General features: G+C 41.4%; 1 protein-coding gene and 1 non-coding gene across 3 annotated transcripts in view; one reads left to right on the top strand and one right to left on the bottom strand.

Moving 5' to 3' along the window:
• The window catches only part of ATP7A (ATPase copper transporting alpha), a 119,264-nt gene that overhangs the window by 51,467 nt on the left and 44,792 nt on the right, over positions 1 to 23,005 (top strand). The window contains exons 2-4 of one of the 2 annotated variants that reach the window (XM_002720131.6): positions 3,520 to 3,660; positions 20,092 to 20,578; positions 21,038 to 21,763. In XM_002720131.6, the coding sequence (XP_002720177.3) occupies positions 3,541 to 3,660; positions 20,092 to 20,578; positions 21,038 to 21,763 (1,333 nt within the window). In that variant the 5' untranslated portion in view covers positions 3,520 to 3,540. The remainder of the gene's footprint in view (positions 1 to 3,519; positions 3,661 to 20,091; positions 20,579 to 21,037; positions 21,764 to 23,005) is intronic. The other variant, XM_051827358.3, reaches the window with a different exon arrangement.
• LOC127485071 (small nucleolar RNA U13) lies at positions 18,435 to 18,540 on the bottom strand. The gene has a single exon (XR_007912269.2). It is a non-coding gene; the product is annotated as a small nucleolar RNA U13 (small nucleolar RNA).

Here is a 23,005-nt window from a genome sequence, read left to right as displayed (position 1 = left end):
TTATTACCTGCCTTTCCTCCCCTATCTGGGCTTTTGTTCTCTTGTAGTAAGAGACTGTATGTTATAATCAGGAGGTATAACTCCAACCATCAGTCCCCTGTCAACAGAGTTTGTTCTTTTTTTTTTTTTCCTTTTAAAGACTTACTTTACTTGAAAAAGGTATAGAGAGAGGGGTGGGGGTGGGGGGAGGGGGAGAGAGAGAGGTCTTAGTCCACTGGTTCACTCCCTAAATGGCAGCAATGACCAGAGCTGAGCTAATCTGAAGCCAGGAGCTTCTTCTGGGTCTCCCATGTAGGTGCAGGGGCCCAAGAACTTGGGCCAACCTCCGCTGCTTTCCAAGGCACATTAGTAGGGTGCTGAATCAGAAGTGGAGCAGCCGGGACTCCAACTGGTACCTATATGGGATGCTGGCACTGCCAGCTCTGAGTTTGTTTTTTGCATCATATGATGACCAAAGATGATTATATATTGTATATTTCACAAAAGGTAGAAGAATTTAGAGTATTCTCATCATAAAGAAATGATTTGAAAAAGTTCATGAAAATGTATATTATGAAAAAGCTATGCATAAATTCCAAAAATTTATTGCACCAAAATAAACTCATATTTTAATCCCATTTTCCATGAATTTTTTGAAGTACTCTTGTAAATAGACTAGGAATTGTGACTCTATTTCAGATCATGACACATTATAAACTACAATTTTTCCAGCATTAGCATTCTTTGAATTTAAGACTAAAAGAAATGAGCCTAGGGATGAATTTCTGTTTCAGCTTTTCTGAGATTTTTATAATATAAAAGTGAATAGAAGTAACAAGAGAAAAAATAGATAAATTGTACTTCATCAGAATGAAAACTTTTGTGCACCAAAAGACACTATCAAAGGAGTTGAGAGGCAACTGCCCATAGGAGAAAATATTTGAAAACTCATGTATCTGATAAGATATTAATATATAGGATACATAAAAATTCCTACAACTCAACAAAAATTCAAATAACTCTACTAAAAGTAAGTAAAGGAATTGAATAAACATTTCTTAAAAAATGTATAAATACACAGGAAGCACATGAAAAGATTTTTGACATCATTAGTTATCAGGGAAACATTAATCAAAACCACAATGAAATACCATTATACCTACAAGGATGGCTAGAATCAAAAATTCAGATGACAACACGTGTTGGTGAGAAAGTGGAGAAATTGGAAGACTCATACATCGCTGAGGGGAATGTAAAATGGTGCAGCTACTTTGGAAAACATTTTGGCAGTTTCTCAATTCAGTATAGAGTTATATGACCTAGTAGAGTCCACTCTTATGAATTGTCCAAGGGAAATGAAAGCACAAAAGTTTGTACATTAATGTTTATAGTGTATTATTCATAGTAAACAAAATGTGGAAACAGCAACTAGTGATTAAGATGCTGGTTATGACATCTGCATCCCATATTGGAGTACTTGGGTTTAATATCTGGCTGTGGTTTCTGATTCTGGCTTCCTGCTAATGCAGGCTCTCAGAGGCAGTGGTGATGACTCAAGTACCTGGGTTCTTGCCATTCATGTAGGAGACCTGGATTGAGTTCCTAGCTCCTGGCTTTGGCCCGGCCTAGTCCTGGCCCTTGAGGACATTTGGGGTGTGAAATCAGTGAATGCAGTAGAGCTCTGTCTCTCTGTCTCTCTCTACCTCTGTCTGTCTTTCTTTCCCTCTTTTCCATCTCCTTCTCCCTCTCTATCTTCTTTATTCTCCCTCTTAAAGAACATAGGAATTACATCTCAATTATATATATATCAATTTATATATATATATACATATTATATATTTTAATTCAAGCTACTGTAACAGAATTCCATAGACTGGGTGGCCTGATTGTTCAAGGCTCCACAGAAACAAGTTGGAAAAGTTGGAAGAGTCCATTAATCATTTGCTTTGTTAATAGCATAGGGCATGGTTCAGCAGCAGTTTCTGTTAAAGGCTTTTCTGAGCTTAGCAAAATTAAGATAATAAGCTAATCATTTTTATGCCATTTAAAATAAAATGTGTAAAAGGTTATACACTGAATCTTCTTTCTTCTACCTTTATCCTAATCACTCAGTTTCCCTCATTAGGAGACCACTGTTTCCATGGGAAAATATTAGGCTGATCTAAATGAAATTGCCAATATTCAATTATATTTGACATGCAACCATAGTGATTTCATGTGGCTCAAGTTAATATCAGCGTAAAAACAGGCTTGATTTCATGGTTTTCATTATAGTGGGAAGTGCATTAGTTAATTATTTCTCTATAACAAATTACCCCAACCTTGAGTGACTTAAAGCTCATAGTTTCTGTGGGTCCGGGATTGGGAGAGGCTTAGCTGGGTGGTTCTGGCTCAAGGTCTCTCATGAAGTTGTGCTCAGTACGTTGGCTGGGGCTACAGTCATCTACAGGTTTCGCTGATGGCTTTCTCACCTGCATACCGGTGGGCGATATCAGGGTTTTGCTAGTCGTTGACAGGAGGCCTCAGTTCCTCCCCACATTAACCTTTCCGTAAGGCTGCTTGTGTAGTTTCATACATTCCATCTGCTGGTTCACTTCTCTCAGACTGAGTGATTCATGAGAGAGGACAAGGAGGAACCTGCAATGAGACACCCTCCACCCCCGTCATTTCCTTTATGACTTGGTCTTGAAAGTCACATGTTGTCACCTCCAGCATGGTCTATTTGCTAGTACCAAGTCACTAAGTCCAGGCCATACTCACGGAAAAGGAGTTAAATTCCACCTCTTGATGGAAAGAATAACAAATAATCTGTAAACATTTTTAAACTACCACAGGAAGACTGATGATAAGTTTAAGTGATAGACAAATTATGAAGTGTGTTAGAAGGTAGTTAAGTCCTATTAAAAAAAATAAAGCAGAGGTAAGGGGAATCAGTATATGTGTATGGAAGGGATGTAGGTGGCAATTTTAAATAGGTTGCATTAAGAAGGTTAGATTTGACCAGAAACTTGAAGGAGATGAGGAAGGTAGCCAAGCAGACATCAAGCAGAAAGTCCCAGACCAAGTAACTAGCTACATTAAAGGGTGTAAGGTAGAAGTCATCCTGGCATGAAGAACGGCCGGGAGGTCAGTATGACGCACAAGAGGGGCTGGTGAGTGGTATGAGAGGACATAAGAGAGGTGAATTTGAGGGGAGGGGCAGGCATGGCAGCTTAGGTGGAACTGTCCTGGTTACTGTAAGGATTTTTGGTATTTTTGATTAGTTCTTCATTGTGCATATTTCCAATATTAAATGAGATTATGTATGGGAAAATATTTAGTAATTGGAAATTCACTCTGTGAAGGCTCCCCGTATTATTCAAGTATTGCAAATTTGGTTTTAGTTAACAAAGACATAGAAACAATTTTCCTTTACCTAATCAAAGTTGAAGAAAAATTTTCCTAAGCAAGTAGAAAAGAGTGCTGACTATGGAGGAGGTGGAGGAAAAATGAGGAAAGATTTCCATGGCTGGAATTAAATGAGTTTATTGTTCCTAACAGGAATGTAAAGAAGAAATTAAAATGGATTCAAACATGAATGTGCATTCTATTACCATCTCTGTGGAGGGGATGACATGCAATTCCTGTGTTCGGACCATTGAGCAGCAGATTGAAAAAGTGAATGGTGTACATCACATTAAAGTGAGTTACCCTTTGGAAATTAATGAAGTCAAATGTTGTTGACTAAAATTCTGCTAGGAAATTACTTCTAACACCAGGATAGGAGCAAACACACTGACACACTTGGCAAAAAAGATTATGGTACCTCTATTGGAAGCTAAATACATTTTCTTTGTCATTTTTTTTCTTTAAAAAAGAAAAAAAAATTCAATTTAAAAACATCTGAACATGGAATCTTGACATTATTGTGGTTGTATGTTTATAGACATATCTTGTAAGTATACAAATGATTGTTTGTACTTTTTATCACTATTAATCTCAATACTGAACTAAACATGTTCTCAGAGAATGGGTTAGAGGATTTTCTTATGCTTCTATAGCATGGTGATGATTATGTTTGCAATTAAAAATTTGTAGTGAAAATATCTAGAAAATTACTGATATACCTTGTATGATATGCCCAAGGAAGAATACATTATTATTTAACATTCCTTGACCATCAGCAACATTCTCAGTGTACGGTGGTTGAAGATGCATTATAAAAGATTCTTCTGGTGACTGCATGCGGTACCTGTGGTTGTCATAAGAATCTTCAGGTGGGAGCAGGCATTGGAACAGTAGTAAAGATGCTGCTTGGGATGCCAGCATCCCATGTTGGAGTGCCTAAGTTTGAGTCTTGGCTGTGTTCTCAATTCCATCTTCTTGCTAATATGACCCTGAGAGGCAGCAGATAATGGTTTAAGTACTTGGGTCCCTGTCACCCACATAGAAGACCTAGATTGAGTTCTTAGCTCCTGGCTTTGGCCTGGGCCAGCCTTGGCTTTTGTAGGCATTTGGGGAGTGAACCAGCAGATGGGAGCTCTGTGTGTGTGTATGTGTGTGTGTGTGTGTGTCTATGTGTCTGTGTATCTGTGTCCATTTCTCTGCCTCTCAAAAAAAAAAAAAAAAAACCTAGAATCATTGTGTGTGTTGGCGGGCATTGGAAAATGATAGTCTGCTGGCCAATTTCAGGTTCCCACCTGTGTTCATATGACTGTTAAGCTAAGATTGGTTTTTGCATTTTTACATGATTAAAAAAACAAAAGAATAATATTTTTAAAAAAATTTACAGGGCCGGCGCTGTGGTGCAGTGGGTTAAAGCCCTGGCCTGCAGCGCCAGCATCCCATAAGGGCTACTCCACTTCCAATCCAGCTCTCTGCTATGGCCTGGGAAAGCAATAGAAGATGGCCCAAGTTCTTGGGCCCCTACACCCACGTGGGAGACCCGGAAGAAGCTCCTGGCTCCTGGCTTTGAATCAGCTCAGCTTTGGCTGTTGCAGCCATCTGGGGAGTGAACCAGCGGATGGAAGACCTATCTTTCTCTGTCTCTACCTCTCTCTGTAACTCTGTCTTTAAAATAAATAAAATAAATAATTAAAAAATAATAAGGTTTATTAATTTGGGAGAGGGAAAGAGAGAGAGAAGGAGGGAGAGAGAGAGAGAGTTTGATCTTTCTTTTTTTTTTTGACAGGCAGAGTGGACAGTGAGAGAGAGAGAGAGAGAGAAAGGTCTTCCTTTGCCGTTGGTTCACCCTCCAATGGCCGCCGCGGCCGGCGCGCTGCGGCCGGCGCACCGCGCTGATCCGATGGCAGGAGCCAGGAGCCAGGTGCTTTTCCTGGTCTCCCATGGGGTGCAGGGCCCAAGCACCTGGGCCATCCTCCACTGCACTCCCTGGCCACAGCAGAGAGCTGGCCTGGAAGAGGGGCAACCGGGACAGAATCCAGCGCCCCGACCGGGACTAGAACCCGGTGTGCCGGCGCCGCTAGGTGGAGGATTAGCCTAGTGAGCCGCGGCGCCGGCTGATCTTTCATTTGCTGGTTTACTCCCCAAATGACCATAATGGCTAGGCAGAAGAAGCCAGGAGCCTGGAGCTCCATCCAGGTCTCCCATGTAGTAGCAGGGCAGTGGCCCAAACACTTGGGCCATCTTGTGTTGCTTTCCCATGCACATTAGCAGGGAGCTAGATTGGCAGTGGAACAGGCACCCATGTGGGATGCCAGTGTTGTAGGTGGTGGCTTAACCCACTGCATCACAATGCCAGCCCCTAAAAGAAGAATATTTATGAACACATGAAATTATTTGACATTCAAATTGCTGCATCTGTAAGTAAAATTTTATTGGAATACAGTCATACCCATTAATTATATTGTGACAGCTTTTTTTACTACCACAACAGAGTTGAGTAGCTATGGTGCTCTTATTGCTTTCAGTGGACACAGTAGTACTATTATTAGTTGGCATTATCTTAAGTACTACTTGTATTGCTCTATGGAAGCATTTTATTATTTCTTTATTGCCACAAACTCTGACCTTATTTAGACAAGGCCATAATCAAAGTGGAAGTTCTGTCCTCCCTTCAGAGGAGAGGTACCTCCTTCTTTGATGGCCCCTTCTTTCCACTGGATCTCACAGAGATCCTTCATGTAGGTCGTTTTTTGCCACAGTGTCTTGGCTTTCCATGCCTTAAATGCTCTCATAGGCTTTTTAGCCAGGTCCAGATACCATAAGGGCTGATTCTGAGGCCAGAGTGCTGTTTAGGGAGTTTGTCATTCTATGAGTCTGCTGTGTGGCCTGCTTCCCATGTTGGATCATTCTCTCCTTTTTAATTCTATCTATTGTAATTAGCAGACACTTGGTCTTCATAAATGGTCTTTTTAGATTTTAATTTCATTTCAATTTCAATTGTTCATTATGGGCATAAGGAAATACAGTGATTTTTGTATGTTGACTTTGTATCCTGCAACCTTGCTAAACTGTCTTACTAAGTCTATTAGGCTTTCTATAGACTCCTTGGGATTTTCTACATAGGTAATTATGTCATAAGGGTATCAAAGCAGTTTTACTTCTTCTTTTCAGGTATGTATGTCTTTCATTTCTTTTTTTTTTTTTGACAGGCAGAGTGGACAGTGAGAGAGAGAGACAGAGAGAAAGGTCTTCCTTTGCCATTGGTTCACCCTCCAATGGCTGCTGCGGCCGGCGCGCTGCGGCCGGTGCACCACGCTGATCCAAAGGCAGGAGCCAGGTGCTTCTCCTGGTCTCCCATGGGGTGCAGGGCCCAAGTACTTGGGCCATCCTCCATTGCACTCCACAGCAGAGAGCTGGCCTGGAAGAGGGGCAACCGGGACAGAATCCGGTGCCCCGACCAGGAAGTGTGCCGGCGCCGCAAGGTGGAGGATTAGCCTGTTGAGCCACGGCGCCAGCCGTCTTTCATTTCTTTTCATTGCTGTCTAGAACCTCTATTACAATTTTGAATAGGGTTGGAGAGAATGGACACCCTTGTCTTGTTTCTGATGTTAGGGAGAAAGCATTCAGTCATTTACCATTAGCATTGTAAATGCTTTCTATCAGGTTAGGGAAGTCCCTTTCTATGCCTACTTTGCTGAGAGATTCTTTTTAAAGTCAGGAATGGATGCTGAATTTTGTTGAGTATTTTTCCTGCATCTAGAGATGATCATTTAGTTTTCTTCCTTAGTGTGTGAATATGATGGATTACATTCATTGATTTTCAAATGCTGAACCAACCATGCATTCCCAAGATAAGCTCCACTTGGTCAAAGAACATGTACTTTTTTTTTTTTTGCCAGACACAGTTAGACAGTGAGAGAGAGAGTTATAGACAGTGGGAGAGAGACAGAGAGAAAGGTCTTCCTTTTTCCGTTGGTTCATTCTAATGGCTGCCACGGCCGGTGCCATGCCAATCTGAAGCCAGGAGCCGAATGCTTCCTCCCGGTCTCCCATGCGAGTGCAGGGGCCCAAGCACTTGGGCCATCCTCCACTGCCCTCCCGGGCCACAGCAGAGAGCTGGACTGGAAGAGGAGCAACCGAGACTAGTACCCGGGCCCCAACTGGGACTAGAACCCAGGATGCCGGTGCCACAGGCGGAGGATTAGCCAAGTGAGCCACGGCGCCGGCCAGAATATGTACCTTTCAATGAAAAATTTTAAACATGCACAACAGTGAGGAGATTAGTACAGGGTATGTTCTATACTCACCCTCCAGGAGAATCCCTTCTATTTATTTGCATGACATTCTCATCCATTGATTTTGATTTCTGTTTGTTGTATTCTGCTACAGTGGAGGTCCCTGACTAGTGGATTGGAATTTCCTAGTATATCTTCACACCACTTGCCATCTCCAAGCCTTTTTCTTGCACACCCCCAACCCTTTCCCTTGTCACTCTTCACAGTTCTCAGCACTGTTGTAGTGTAGCTAATTTCTTCCACTTGATCAAGGTGGGGCTGTTGCTAAGAGCTGAACCTTACTAATTATATAGTCGTGTCTGTGCTAATTGCAGTAAAGCTATTTCAACTATCTAGAAACTAGTTCATATAATTTTTCTTTGATTGACTTAGGTATTTAGTGCACACTGACAATTAATTCATTTTCCAAAACCCTTAACTCTCTAGAAAACTAATTTATGTGAATCCTTGTTTCTTCCAATATAGCCATGTATAACTATAGGACTAGATTCTGCTTTGATATTTGCAAGTACATTCATATTTCCTAAAACAGCCTATTTGTACCACACTCATGTAAGACTGCTATTTCCACTGCATCTTCCCAGAATTCACTACTGCTTAATAAGGTCTGTTTAAGGTCAGACAAATGCAATTGACTTTTAATTAAATTTTAAAGAAAGAATAGCAGAGATGTGATGTGAAAGCACTTTGTGTTATCATCAGTTATTTATACAAATCCCAATGACAGATACTCAATACTATTCTTCCCAGGGCATGTTCATAATTTGATTGAAAAAATAAAAGGAAATGCTTTCTCTACCTGTTCCTGCTCTGTTTTTCCTCCTTCACCCAAAATCCTTTATGGTATAGGCTGTTAGTAACCTTTCTTCATGTTTCCTTCCTTTAAAAATATTTTACTAAATATTATATATTTTAGGCCCAGAAACAGATTTTTTAAAAGATTTATTTGTTTATTTGAAAGTCAGAGTTACGCAGAGAGAGAGAGAGAGAGAGAGAGAGTCTTCCATCGGATGGTTCACTCCCCAGTTGGCCGCAATGGCTGCATCTATGCTGATCTGAAGCCAAGAGCCAGGGCTTCTTCCAGGTCTCCCACACGGGTGCGGGGGCCCAAGGACTTGGGCCATCTTCTACTGCTTTCCCAGGCCTTAGCAGAGAGCTGGATTGGAAGTGGAGCAGCTGGGCCTCGAACCGGCGCCCATATGGGATGCCGGTGCTGAAGGTGGTGGCTTTACCTGCTACACATAGCGCTGGCCCCCAGAGACAGATTTAATATGAAGTTAATGAAGCTTAGGTTTCAGAACCTCTCATTTGAGTTGACCACCTTCTGAGACCCTGTTAGGCGTCTTAGCAATCAATGTGTTCTCATGGTCATCTGTTTTCATACAGTGTGCAAAAGTAAAATATTTCAGCCACAGTCCTTTAAGACCATTGTCCATTTCCACTTTAACTCTCCTTCTGTGAGAGTTCCCCTTGTGTTGTGTGGTATTGAAGTGGCCATGAACATTTTCAGGATCTAAAGAAAGGGAGATCAAATGGGGGATATGTTTAGTTTACTTGATTATGTGTGGTTCTTAGTCACTTCTGTGTATAGTGAAATTGCTCGGGATTTGGTACAAAAACAGCTTCCAATAATAGCCCTGCTATCCATGGTGCCCACTCGGTGTTATGACATGTAAGTGTAGGGTCCAGTGTAAAGCTGATAAATGAGTGCTATCAGTTAAAAGACGATGTCAAGATTTGTCAGTGCACAAGTAAGCTTGAAGTGTCCTGAAATCTGAAATCTCATATATGAAAGAAACTTGATAGGTTCCCAAAATTTGACAAAAGCTCTGAAAAATGTGCCAATGACCAGTTGTGATATTGAAAAAGTTTTTGAAGTGTTATTAATCAAACATATCTTGATTAGATTCTATTCACTGATAGAAAATAATTTTGTGGGGCTGGTGCCATGGTGCAGTAGGTTAATCCTCTGCCTGCAGCACCGGCATCCCATATGGGTGCCGGTTCATGTCCCAGCTGCTCTTCTTCCGATCCAGCTCTCTGCTATGGCCTGGGAAAGCGGTGGAGGATGGCCCAAGTCCTTGGGCCCCTGCATGCACATGGGAGACCAGGAAGAGGCGCTTGGCTCCTGGCTTCCAATCGGTGCAGCTCTGGCCATTGCAGCCATTTGGGGAGTGAACCAACGGAAGAAAGACCTTTCTCTCTGTCTCTCCCTCTCACTGTCTGTAACTCTACTTCTCAAATAAATAAATAAAATCTTAAAAAAAAAGGAAAATCATTTTGCGAAACCATTGTCAAAGGAAGCACCAAAAAATAATACAACGAAAAAGGTAAGAAAGGAAAGTATTATTAGACATTAATTAAAATGTGATTGTAAAGGATTTTTATGGTATTTGTTATCTTTTTAAAAAAGATTTATTTTCATTTATTTGAAAGGCACAGTTACAGAAAGAGAGAGAGAGAGAAAGAAATCTTCCATCTGCTGATTCACCTCCCAAATGGCCCCAACACCTAGGGCTGGGTCAGGCCAAACCCAGGAGCCCAGACCTTCTTTTGAGTCTCCCATGTGGGTGCAGGGGCCCAAGGACTTGGGCCATCTTCTGCTGCTTTCCCAGGCATATGAGCAGGGACCTAGATCAGAAGTGGAGCAGCCAGGACTCTGTGGGATGCCAGCGTTGCAGACAGTGGCTTAACCAGCTATGCTACAATGCCAGTCTCTACAATGTTTATTTTTGTACACAATTTTGTTATTTTTCATTTTCTGTTCTTTTTCTTAAAGAAGTCTCAAATTGTCAGAGGCTACAGAATGTAGATTCTCCTCTTTGTAGGCACCATATAGAAAATTGAACTTCTCCCTATATAACTTATAGTCAGAATGTACCTCAGTGTAGTAACACATAAATATTGATCATCTTTCAAGGAGTTTTAAGGTTTAAGATTTCTGGATCATAATGTCTGAGATTATAATTAAGTCCATTCAGAAACCAGATTTAAGGGTCCTGGCATTGCGGCTCAGTGGGGTAAACCACCACCTGTGAGGCTGGTATCCCCTATGAGCACTGGTTCAGGTCCTGGCTGCTCCACTTCTGATCCAGCTTCCTGCTAATGTTCCTGGGAAAGCAGTGGAGGGATGGCTCAAGTGTTTGGGCCCATGCCACCGATGTCTGAGACTTGGATGAAGTTCTAGGCTCCTGGCTTCAACCTGGCCTAGTTCTGGCATATGTGGCCATTTGGAGAGTGAATCAGTGGGTGGAAGATTCTCTCTCCATCTCTCCCCTCCCTCCCTCTCTTTCTCTGTAATCCTGCCTTTCAAATAATTTTTTAAAATAAAGAAGCCAGATTTTAGAACAGTATTTTATCTAAGTCAATGAGCTCATTCCTCTAGGTCAGAATGTTTAGACTGAAATAACATAATTGTGATATTAAATTAAGTGCTTTATTGAAAAGTGCAACAGTGGGAACAGATTAAAGCTTTCATTAACAGAATTCAGGGAGAATAAATAGTTTAAAAGTCTCTAATTTTGGAATAAATAGAATATTTTTCTTTTTGCAGCTTTAGAATTTTTTAAAAAGATTTTATTTATTTACTTGAGAGGTAAAATTACAAAGAGAGGGAGAGACAGAGAGAAAAGTCTTCCATCTGCTGGTTCACAACCCAAGTGGCCACAATGGCTGGAGCTGGGTCGACCTGAAGTCAGGAGCCAGGAGCTTCTTCTGGGTCTCCCATGTAGGTGCAGGGGCCCAAGCACTTGGACCATCTTCTACAGCTTTCCCAGGCCATAGCAGAGAGTTGAATGGGAATGGGAGCAACTGGGACTTGAACTAGTACCCATATGGATTGCCAGAACCACAGGCAGAGGCTTCACCTACTACTCCATAGCGCCCAACCTGCAGGTTTAGCATTTAAATACAAATACCAAAATATAAGTTTTGGGAAATGTGTCTTAAATTGTACCATACATGACTGTAATATTCTTGCTTGTCTTGCCAGTGTTAAGACTGTAGACTTTAAAGGGATTAACCTGAAGTTTAATTAAATCACCCCAGTGGTCTGTTCAAAGGGAAAATGAAATAAGCAGATAATGTGAAGATCTTTCTCTGGGATTATTTGACCTTTTCAAAGTAGAAATGTAAAAACGAATTTAATTAAATATAAGTACTGAATGACTCCAGAGGTTAATGCCTTATTAAAAAATTACTTTGTCCTTGAAATTTACAATGCTAACTTTTTGAGTGCTTATCTCCTCTACTCAGATAAGAGCTGCAGTCCATTCTCTTAATATAGCCTTTAAAAAAAATGACCACCTCAATGCTAACAACTACTAAATTTTTCCAGTCGATCAATAAATGCACTCCTTGTTCCCCTCAAGTTAACTAGTGTTTTTATTTTTATTTATTTATTTATTTATTTATTTATTTATTTTGACAGGCAGAGTGGACAGTGAGAGAGAGAGAAACAGAGAGAAAGGTCTTCCTTTGCCATTGGGTCACCCTCCAATGGCCGCCGTGGCTGGCGCACCACACTGATTCGAAGGCAGGAGCCAGGTGCATATCCTGGTCTCCCATGGGATACAGGGCCCAAGTACTTGGGCCATCCTCCACTGCACTCCCTGGCCACAGCAGAGAGCTGGCCTGGAAGAGGGGCAACCGGGACAGAATCTGGCGCCCCGACCGGGACTAGAACCCGGTGTGCTGGCGCCGCAGGCGGAGGATTAGCCTATTGAGCTGTGGCGCCGGCCTTTATTTTTATTTTTTAAAGATTTATTTATTTATTTGAAAGTCAATGTTACACAGAGAGAGAAGGAGAGGCACACAGAGAGAGAGAGAGGTCTTTCATCTGCTGGTTCACTCACCAGCTGGCCACAACGGCCGGAGCTGCACTAGTCTGAAGCCAGGAGCCAGAAGCTTCCTCTTGGTCTCCCACATGGGTGCAGGAGCCCAAGGACTTGGCCATCTTCTACTGCCCTCCCCGGCCATAGCAGAGAACTGGATCGGAAGTGGAGCAGCCGGGTCTTGAACTGGCACCATATGGGATGCCGGCACTGCAGGTGGAGGCTTAACCCGCTCTGCCACAGTGCCGGCCCCAACTAGTGTTTTTATTATTGCAAAAGTAACACATGCATAGATTAAAATCCCTCTCCTAAAGAAAATCAGTATTCTGGGCCTGTGCTGTGGCATAGCGGGTAAAGCCACCGCCTTCAATACCGGCATCCATATGGGTGCTGATTTGGGTCCTGGCTGCTCTACTTCTGATCCAACTCTTTGCTATGGCCTGGGAAAGCAGTAGAAGATGGCCAAAGTCCTTGGGCCCTTGCTACCCACATGGGAGACCTAGAGGAAGCTCTGGCTCCTGACTTCGGATCAGCCCAGCTTTGGGTGTTGCAGCCATTTGGAGAGTGAACCAGCAGATGGAAGACTTCTCTCTCTCTTGCTCTCTGCCTCTGCCTCTCTGTAACTCTGCTTTTCAAATAAGTAAATACATCTTTTTTAAAAAAGAAAATCCTTTCTTATGTATATGTCTTTGTAGAAAGGTTATTAATGTGAAACTGTAAGTATATATGAATATGTATCTACTTGATTTGTGTGTATAACCCTTTTTTTTTATGAAAGTGGAATTGTACTGTACATATACTGCCTTTTTTTTTTTAAGATTTACTTATTTGAAAGGCAGATTATAGAAAGAGAGGGGGAGAGAGAGAAAAATCTTCCATCCACTGGTTCACTCCCCAAATGGCCACAACAGCCACGGCTGGGCCAGGCCAAAGCCAGGAGCATGAAACTCCATCCAAGTCTCCCACATGGTGGGTGCCAGGGGTCCAAATACCTGGGCCATCTTCTACTGCTTTCTCAGGTGCATTAGCAGTGAGCTGGATAGGAAGTGGAGCAGTCAGGATTTGAACTGGCATCCTGCAGGCAGCAGTAACTTAACCCACTATGCCACAATGCTGGCCCCAAGGGTGTTTTTTTTTTTCTTAGCAAGTATATCTTAGATACAAGTATTGTTCCCTGTCAGTGTATAGAGTCTATCTAATCTTTTTATTTCTATTAGAGACTTTTTTTATTTTCTAACTTTTAAAAAGTTATTTAATTATTTGATAGGGAAAGGGGCAGGGGAGAGAGACATAGACCTCCCAGATCTGCTAGTTTACCTGCTGGGGGAGCTGAGAATTCAATCTAGATTTCTCATGTGAGTGGCAAGAAACAATTACTTGAGTCATCTCCTATGCCTCCCTGGTTCTGTATTAGTGGGAAATGAGTCAAGAGCTGGAGCCTAGGTATTGAAGTCAGGCACTCAGATATGGGACAACAGCATCTTAACTGCCAGGCAAAATGCATGACACAGTTTCCTAACTTGCTATTGCAAATGATAGTGCATTGAACATTTTATTTTTCAAATTGATGTTTTCTTACCAACGCTATATTAGAGTAATATAGACATTTTGATGATTATGAATTAGTGGGTAATAATCATCTATCCATGGAGATATAGAATCAACTATTCAAAGAAGCTTAGATTTCATTTGAATGCTATTCCAAGGACAAAAGAAAGGCCAAATCTAAGATAAAAATTTAGAGAGATTGATGGGAGTGGTGGTGTGGTGAAGCTTCCCACCTACTGATTGGCTCTCCAAATGTTCACATCAGTTGGAGCTGGGCCACACCAAATCTGGGAGCTGGGAAGTCAGTCAAGTCTCCCACTTGAGTGGTAGGGTCACAACTATTTTAGCCATCACCTGCAGTTTCCTAGGGTTCACGTTAGCAGGAAGCTGGAATCAGGAGCAGAACTATGACTTAAACTCTGTTATTGTTAAAAAGGATTCAGGTGTCCCATGTGAAGGCCTATCTGCTAAGACAAATGCCCATCACTATCACATATTGAAGCATCAAAATTAGAATGCTAGTCTACATTATGTTTTTCAACAAAGAATAGTGGAATTTATATTGAGGTGATATGTTTTATAAGTGGGGCTCCTGTTATGTATCATGAATAGTTTTTGATTCGAAAATACATTATGGGTGATAGATAAAATATTTTAGAAATCACACTAATTGATGAATCACTTCACTTTTTTTCATTCAGTCTCCACATATGTAAAATAAGAATCCTTTGAAGTTCCGAAATACCTCTGATTACCTTTATGTTCAGTTGTTACATGAAAATGTAAGAAAATGGGCTTTAAACCTCCCACAGGGACTAAGTACCATCCTAACTTGAATTTATTGTGATGATGTGTAAATTGGTTTCTGGGGAATGAAAAGGAATTTCAGTAAGCCAAGGACTTTCCCCACATTCCTTTAAAAATTAGGGAAATATTAGAATGTCCTGATTAGCTCAAAATTATGTCTTATTTAAGATATGCCAGATATAAACTTAAAGAAATAGGCTTTATTTGGGCTGGCACTGTGGCGCAGCAGGTTAAAGCCCTGGCATCCCATATGGGCGCAGTAGGTTAAAGCCTTGGCCTGAAGGGCTGGCATCCCTGCTGTCCCTTTTCCAATTCAGCTCTTGCTATGGCCTGGGAAAGCATTAGAAGATGGCCCAAATCCTTGGGCCCCTGTACCAACATGGGAGACTGGCAGAAGCTTCTGGCTCCTGACTTCGGATCAGCTCAGCTCCGGCCATTGTGGCAATTTGGGGAATGAACCAGCGGATGGAAGACCTCTCTCTGTCTGTACCTCTCTGTAACTCTGTCTTTCAAATAAATAAAAATAAATCTTTTAACAAATGGGATTTTTTTCTAAATTATTTTTAATTTAAGCTAACATGGGAGAAGATGTGACATTTGGGGGTTGAGGACCAAACAGAACTAAAATTTGAAACACTACAAGTATTTCATGTTTTACAGGTGGTTTTATTTATAAGTCACACATCACTCAAAATAACAAGCATAGAATTTTAGCTTTTCAAGGAAATTGGAGGTCATCTAGCCTAATCATTTGTAGAAGGAGTCTGAACTTTGGAGTTATACAAACTTGTGTTTGAATCTTAGCTCTTTCATTTTCTCATTGGACTTCTTGGATAATTTACTCAGTTTCCTAGCTTTTGTATAGTGAACTGGATCACCTTTGTCTTAGTTTCTTCAGGCTAAAATAACAAAATACCATAAACTTGGTGGCTTACACATAGTAGAAATTTCTTTCTTGTAGTTCTGCAGGCTGGGAAGTCCAAAATTAAGGCGCTAGCAAATTCACTGTCTGGTGATGGCTGATATCCTGCATTAGACAACTGACTGTCTCCTCATATGGTGGAAAGGGAAAGCAGCTCACTGGGATTTTTACAAGAGTTCTGATCCCAGTCATGAAGAAGTACTAATGACAAGCCAAGAAATGAGAGTCACACAGTCTTTAGCTTTTAAAGAAAGAGAGAAAACAGATTATTTGTCCAATCTCTCAGGAAAATGAAGGCCACGGGGGTAGGGATGGTTTGTCCAAGGTTCTGGTTTTCCTATCACCTGCAAATAGAAGACACAGCCTTTGAATATTTATAAAAATTATACCAAAGGCATATGCAGAAAAAGTATACTGGGCCTGAATGTCATGGTTGACATTTCAGGAAATACCAAACACCATAAGCATGTAAACAATGTATTATTAAAAAAGGTTTATTTATTTTATTTGAAAGGCAGGGTTATGGGGGTGGGGGCAGAGACAGAGAGAGAGAGAGAGCTTTCATCTGCTGGTTCACCCCCCAAATAGCTGCAATGGCCAGGGCTGGGCCAATCCAAAAACAAGAGCCAGGAGCTTCTTCCCGGTCTCCCACGTGGGTGCAGGGGCCCAAGGACTTGGGCCATCTTCCACTGCTTTCCCAGGCCATAGCAGAGAGCTGGATCAGAAGTGCCCATATGGGATGCTGTCACATCGCTGGCCCCTCCTGTTTGTCTTTTTTAACAGTCAGGCATTTTCTCTCCTAAAGAAGCCTTTTCTAAACCATATTCCCAGGAATGGATGAGTATCGCTTTTCTGTATTCCCTTTCCTAATATTGCTCCCTGATGTCACATCCACTTTGTTCTTGGGAATCCGAATTCTTGGCACACATAATAAGTGCCTGATGTATACTCATTTCTCAGTATTTACTTTTATATAACTTGTTGCTGCTACAAAGAACTTTCTTCCTATTTACTCTCATGACCCTTATAACAACCTTGAATAGATCAGGCCCCTATTCTTCTCCTTTCTTCTTCCTCCTTCCTTCTTCCTCCTTCCTCCTTCCTCTTTCCTACTCCCTTCCCCTCCCTGTCTCCCTCTTCTCCTCTTCTCCCTCCTCCTTCTCTCTCTGTGTCTTCATCATAATTCTTTCTAAGATGTTAGCCAAAGGGGCAAGAGCCCTGCATAATAGGTTAAGCTTCTGCTTGCGGTGCTGGCATCACATATGGGTGCCAGTTTGTGTCTTGGCTGCTCCTCTTCTGATACAGCTCTCTGCTAATGGACTGGGAAGAAAGTGGAAGATGGCCCAAGTGCTTGGGCCCCTGCGCCCATGTGGGAGATCCGGAAAAAGCTCCTGGATCCTGGCTTTGGATTGGCCCAGCTCCAGCCATTGTGGCCATTTTTGGGGAGTGATCCAGTGGATAGAAGACCTTTCTATCTCTCCTCTGTCTGTAACTCTACCTCTCAAATAAATAAATAAAACTTCAAAAGAAAGCGTTAGCCAAAGAGACACAGTCATGACAGTAGTTAAACTATATGCAGGGCCGGCACCGCGGCTCACTAGGCTAATCCTCCGCCTTGCGGCGCCGGCACACCAGGTTCTAGTCCCGGTCGGGGCGCTGGATTCTGTCCCGGTTGCCCCTCTTCCAGGCCAGCTCTCTGCTGTGGCCAGGGAGTACAGTGGAGGATGGCCCAAGTCCTTGGGCCCTGCACCCCATGGGAGACCAGGATAAGTACCTGGCTCCTGCCATCGGATCAGCGCGGTGTGCCGGCCGCAGCGGCCATTGGAGGGTGAACCAACGGCAAAAAAAAAAAAAAAAAAGGAAGACATTTCTCCCTGTCTCTCTCACTGTCACTGGCATCACTCTGCCTGTCAAAAAAACAACAACAACAACAACAAAAACCCAAAAAACCTATATGCAGTAGCTGAGCTTTAAGAATGCAATCAGGGCTGGTGCTGTGGCATAGTGGGTAAAGCCACCGCCTGCAGTGCTGGCACCCCATATGGGCGCCAGTTTCAGTTCCGGCTACTCTACTTCCGATCCAGCTTTTTGCTATGGCCTGGGAAAGCAGGAGAAGATGACCCAAGCCCTTAGGCTCCTGCACCTGCGTGGGAGACCCGGAAGAAGCTCCTGGCTCCTGGCTTTGGATCGGTGCAGCTCTGGCCGTTTTGGCCAATTAGGGACTGAACCAGTGGATAGAAGACCTCTTTCTGTCCCACCTTCTCTGTGTAACTCTGACTTTCAAATAAAATAAATAAAAAGAATACAATCATTTAGCGTAGGTGGTACGGTGGTTAAGATACTGCTTAGAATCCCCGCATTCCTTATCAGAGTACCTGGGTCTGAGTCTTGGATCTGCTTCCAATTGCAGCTTTCTGTGAATTGGGAGGTAGTAAGTGATGGCTCAACTAGTTGGATCCCTGCCACTAATGTGGGAGAATTGGATCGAATTCAAAGCTCCTGGCTTCAGCTTGATCCCACCCCAACTGTTGTGGGCATTTGAAGAGTGAAGCAGCAGCTAGAAGGTGTGTGTGTGTGTGTGTGTGTGTGTGTAGAGTACAGTCATTGCTTTGTAATCTAATCAGTTCAAACATTAAAGTTGTTCCTCCCCCACTCCCACCCCTTTCATGTTGGAGGGGTAATGTGTTGATGTGGTAATACTGCTTGAGGGAAGCATATCTTACACAATATTGTTAAAACCTCAAATCATTGTGCTTATGAACCACAGAATGAGCAACAAAGCTGTTCTTATTTTGAACAAAATTAATCCTATGCTGTAGTGACTTAGGAAGAAATAGAATATATGCTATGAAAACCAAAGGATACTGCCTTCACTTGTAACTGGTAGGTTCATATCTTTTCTTGCCAAGAGTTATCTTAATTGAATTTTTTAAAAAGATTAAACTTCATATAACCTTTTAATTTCTGTGCTGATTCTGTTTTGTATATAACCTTTCTAATTGGTAGAGTATGAACTGTTGGAATAATCTGTGCAAGAAGATGGTAGGAAAGACTAGTTTGTATTCTGTTGTGAAATTCTAGGGTGTGTTTGTCCATACACAGGTTTCAAATAACTGATCAGTACCAGTCACACAGGCCTGCGTATAGCTTTGCCTGTCTTTTCTTTTTGAAAGATTTATTTACTTATTTGAAAATCAGAATTATAGAGAGAGAGCAAGGGAGAGACAAAAAGAGAGATTTTCTGTCTGCTGGTTCACTCTCCAGATAGTTGCAATGGCTTCATCTGGGTCTCCCATGTGGTTTCAGGGGCTCAAGCACCTGGGCCATCTCCTGATGCTTTTCCCAGCCCATTGTCAGGGAGCTGGATCAGAAGTGGAGCAGCCAGAACTTGAAATGGTGCTCATATAGGATGCCAGTGTTGCAGGTGGCAGCTTTACCCACTATGCCACAGCACCACACTCTGCTTCACTGGTCTTGTTGATAGACAAGTGTTTTTGTTTTTATATTTCTTTCCAATGTAAATAGTAAAGATGAAAACTGATAGAGAAACTCCATTAGGTTATTTGTTTCATTTTTTTTAATGATTTTTGAGATCAGACACTGTGGCTCAGTAGGTTAAAACTCCAGCCTGCAGTGCTGGCATCCCATATGGGTGCCGGTTCGAGTCCTGGCTGCTCCATTTCATGCAGCCCGCTGCTAGTGTTCCTGGGAAAGCAGTGGAGGATGGCCCAAATCCTTGGGCCTCTGCACCCACATGGGAGACCCAGAAGAAGCTCCTGGCTCCTGGCTTCAACCTGGCCAAGCCTCGCTTTGCAGCCATTTGGGAGAGTGAAGATGATGGAAGACCTCTCTCTCGGTCTCTACCTTTCTCTGTAACTCTGTCTTTCAAATAAATAAAATAATACATATTTAAAAACATAAAGATTTATTTATTTACTTGAAAGGCAGAGTTACAGAGAGAGGGAGACACACACACACATACACACACACACACAAATGTTCTATCCATTGGTTCACTCCCCAAAATGGTGTAAATGGCTAAGTGTGGGCCAGACCAAAGCCAGGAGCCAGGAGATTTATCCAGGTCTCCTAGGTGGGTGCAGGGGCCCAAGCACTTGGGCCATCTTCTGCTGCTTTTCCCAGGCCATTATAGCAGGGAACTGGATCAGAAGTGGAGCAGCTGGGACACCAACTGGTGCCCATATGGGATGCTGGTGTTACTAAAACACTGGTCTCTCATTCTTCTTGAATGTGATGTGATGATCGGTTTTTAAAGTTCTGTATCATATAGTTTAAACTGACTTTTAAAATTTCCTTCCAAAAGGTTTCACTGGAAGAAAAAAATGCAACTATTATTTATGACCCTGAACTACAAACTCCAAAGACTTTACAGGAAGCTATCAATGACATGGGCTTTGATGCTATTCTCCATAATCCTAACCCTCTCCTTGTTTCAACTGATACTGTGTTTCTGACTGTTACTTCTTCCCTGGCTCCACCGTGGGACCATATCCAGAGCATATTGCTCAAGACAAAGGGCGTGACAGACATTAAAATTTCCCCTCAGCAAAGAACTGCAGTAGTGACAATAATCCCTTCTATAGTGAATGCCAATCAGATAGTAGAACAGGTTCCAGATCTCAGTTTAGATACTGGGGCTCTGGACAGAAAGTCAGGAAGTGAAGATCACAGTATGGCTCAAGCAGGTGAAGTCATGATGAAGATGAAAGTGGAGGGGATGACATGCCATTCGTGTACCAGCACCATTGAAGGAAAAATTGGGAAACTGCAAGGTGTTCAACGAATTAAAGGTAACATTTCTGGTTTTATTTGATTGTTTTGTAAGGCTCAGTCTTCTGCTTTGCTCTTTTAACTTTTTGCTTTCTTCTTAAGCATGTGTGTTCATTCTGTGGGAATACAGTGCTTACTGCTTAATTGAAGTTTGAGGTACAGCCTTTTTCCCAGGACTAATGTCAGTAAAGTTAATTATTAAATTAATGGTTATGGGAGTCTTAGACTGAAGCTTAGCAGAAAAGGCAGCTGGGGTGGCGATTCATGGAGTTCAGGGTTCTTAAGACAGCACGCCTGGGGTATTCCTTACCTCTAAAATTTTTGTACAACCATACAGAAACTTGGAGATGTAGCTGCACATTAATAATATTGTTTACTTATTTCCAGTCTCATTGTTTGTGGTTATTCATTTAGCGGTTCTCTGAAGTGGCCTGGAAACAACTGAATTAAATAATTATATTTCTTCTTATTAACTATAGTCTCCCTGGACAACCAAGAAGCTACTATTGTTTATCAACCTCATCTTATCACAGCAGAGGAAATAAAAAAACAGATTGAAGCTGCGGGCTTCCCAGCATTCATCAAAAAACAGCCTAAGTACCTCAAATTGGGAGCTATTGATGTAGAGCGTCTGAAGAACACACCAGTCAAATCCCCAGAAGGATCACAGCAAAGGACTCTGTCGCATACCAGTGATTCAACAACCACTTTCCTCATAGATGGCATGCATTGTAAATCATGTGTGTCAAATATTGAAAGTGCTTTAGCTACACTCCAATACGTAAGCAACATAGTAGTTTCTTTAGAGAATAGATCTGCCATTGTAAAGTACAATGCAAGCTTAGTCACTCCAGAAACTCTGAGGAAAGCAATAGAAGCTGTATCACCAGGGCAATATAGAGTTAGTATTGCAAGTGAAGTTGAGAGTTCCCCCAACTCTCCCTCCAGCTCATCTCTTCAGAAGATTCCTTTGAATGTAGTTAGCCAACCTCTGACTCAGGAAACCGTGATAAACATTGATGGCATGACTTGTAATTCCTGTGTGCAATCTATTGAAGGTGTCATATCAAAAAAGCCAGGTGTTAAATCCATACGAGTTTCCCTTGCAAATAACAGTGGGACTATTGAGTATGATCCTCTACTAACCTCTCCAGAAACCTTGAGAGAAGCAATAGAAGACATGGGGTTTGATGCTACCTTGTCAGGTAATTATCACTTTTTCTTTGATTTCCTCTCATATTTTTAAAATTTCCATTTTATAGTTTCTTTTGGCTTTTATCAATGAGAAATAATTAATAGGCACTGATGTTCTACTTTTTACAAAAAAAAAAAAATCCCGTGGAGGTAGTCAGCAATGCATACAAAGATGCCTTAGGAAGTTTGCATAATGATAGTGTTTAAAAGCTAGAAACAATTAATAAATCATGGTACAACCAGGTAATGAAATGCTATGGAGCCGTGAAAAATGATGGTATTAAAGATACTTAATGGCACAAAAAATTATAGGAGGTATTTTGTTAAATGGAAAAATAGCCAAACTGAAAAACCTTATATGTACTGTGACAAAAATTTTATCAGCAAATGCAGTTGGACGTATACATGTATGTATTATTTATGCATATGAGTGAATAAGATTCCTGATAGGACATGAATCAACATTTTAACAATGAATCTTTAAGTGATAGGATTAAAGATGATTTTTGCCTCTATTGTGTTTTCCTATGTGAAAAGTTTTTACAACAAGGATTTATATATGTATGTACATATATATGTATATGTTCATTTATGTGTTTATATATCTAGTGGGGGAAGAAATGAAAAAGTAGAAATACATAAAGGATTTTAACTGTAGCTTTGAATTTAGACATTCAAGTTAACTGACTCCAGAGCTATCCCAAAGTCTTCATATTTCCTGATAGCTCTTATCTTTGAACTGAAACCAAAAATATATGTATTGTTTTGAGTCAATTTACCTGGCCTTGAATTAAGCTGAAAAATTCCCCAGTGAAATATCTTGCCTTAAATAGCAATTGAAAAGATACAGAGCTAATTTCCAGACAATGTCATCAATCTTTGCTATTCTGATTAGGATGAAGGTTATCAAATAAAGATATACCCATTATAGGCTCACTAAAACTGGAGCAAATATTTTATTAGACACATGCCCAAATTATTATGTCTGTGGGGGAGGACTCACGGACATATCAAACATTTTTAATTTTCATATTGATAACAACTGGTAGAAATGATAGAATTCTCAATTTTTAAATTTGACATGTACAGATTGAACATCCCTAATTCAGAAACTTGAAATCCAAAATTCTTGAGTGCTGACAAAGGAAAATTTTATATCTGATATCATGTGATGGGTCACAGTTAAAACATAGGAAGAATGGTGAAAATATTTTATAAATTACCTTCATATCATGTGTATAAGTTGTATAAGT

The sequence above is a fragment of the Oryctolagus cuniculus genome, chromosome X (genome assembly GCF_051225735.1).
Source record: "Oryctolagus cuniculus isolate XC-2025 breed Fujian yellow rabbit chromosome X, ASM5122573v1, whole genome shotgun sequence".
Taxonomy (NCBI): domain Eukaryota; kingdom Metazoa; phylum Chordata; class Mammalia; order Lagomorpha; family Leporidae; genus Oryctolagus; species Oryctolagus cuniculus.
The sequence above is the reverse complement of the archived record's forward strand: the minus strand, read 5'-3'. Positions and strand labels throughout refer to the sequence as shown.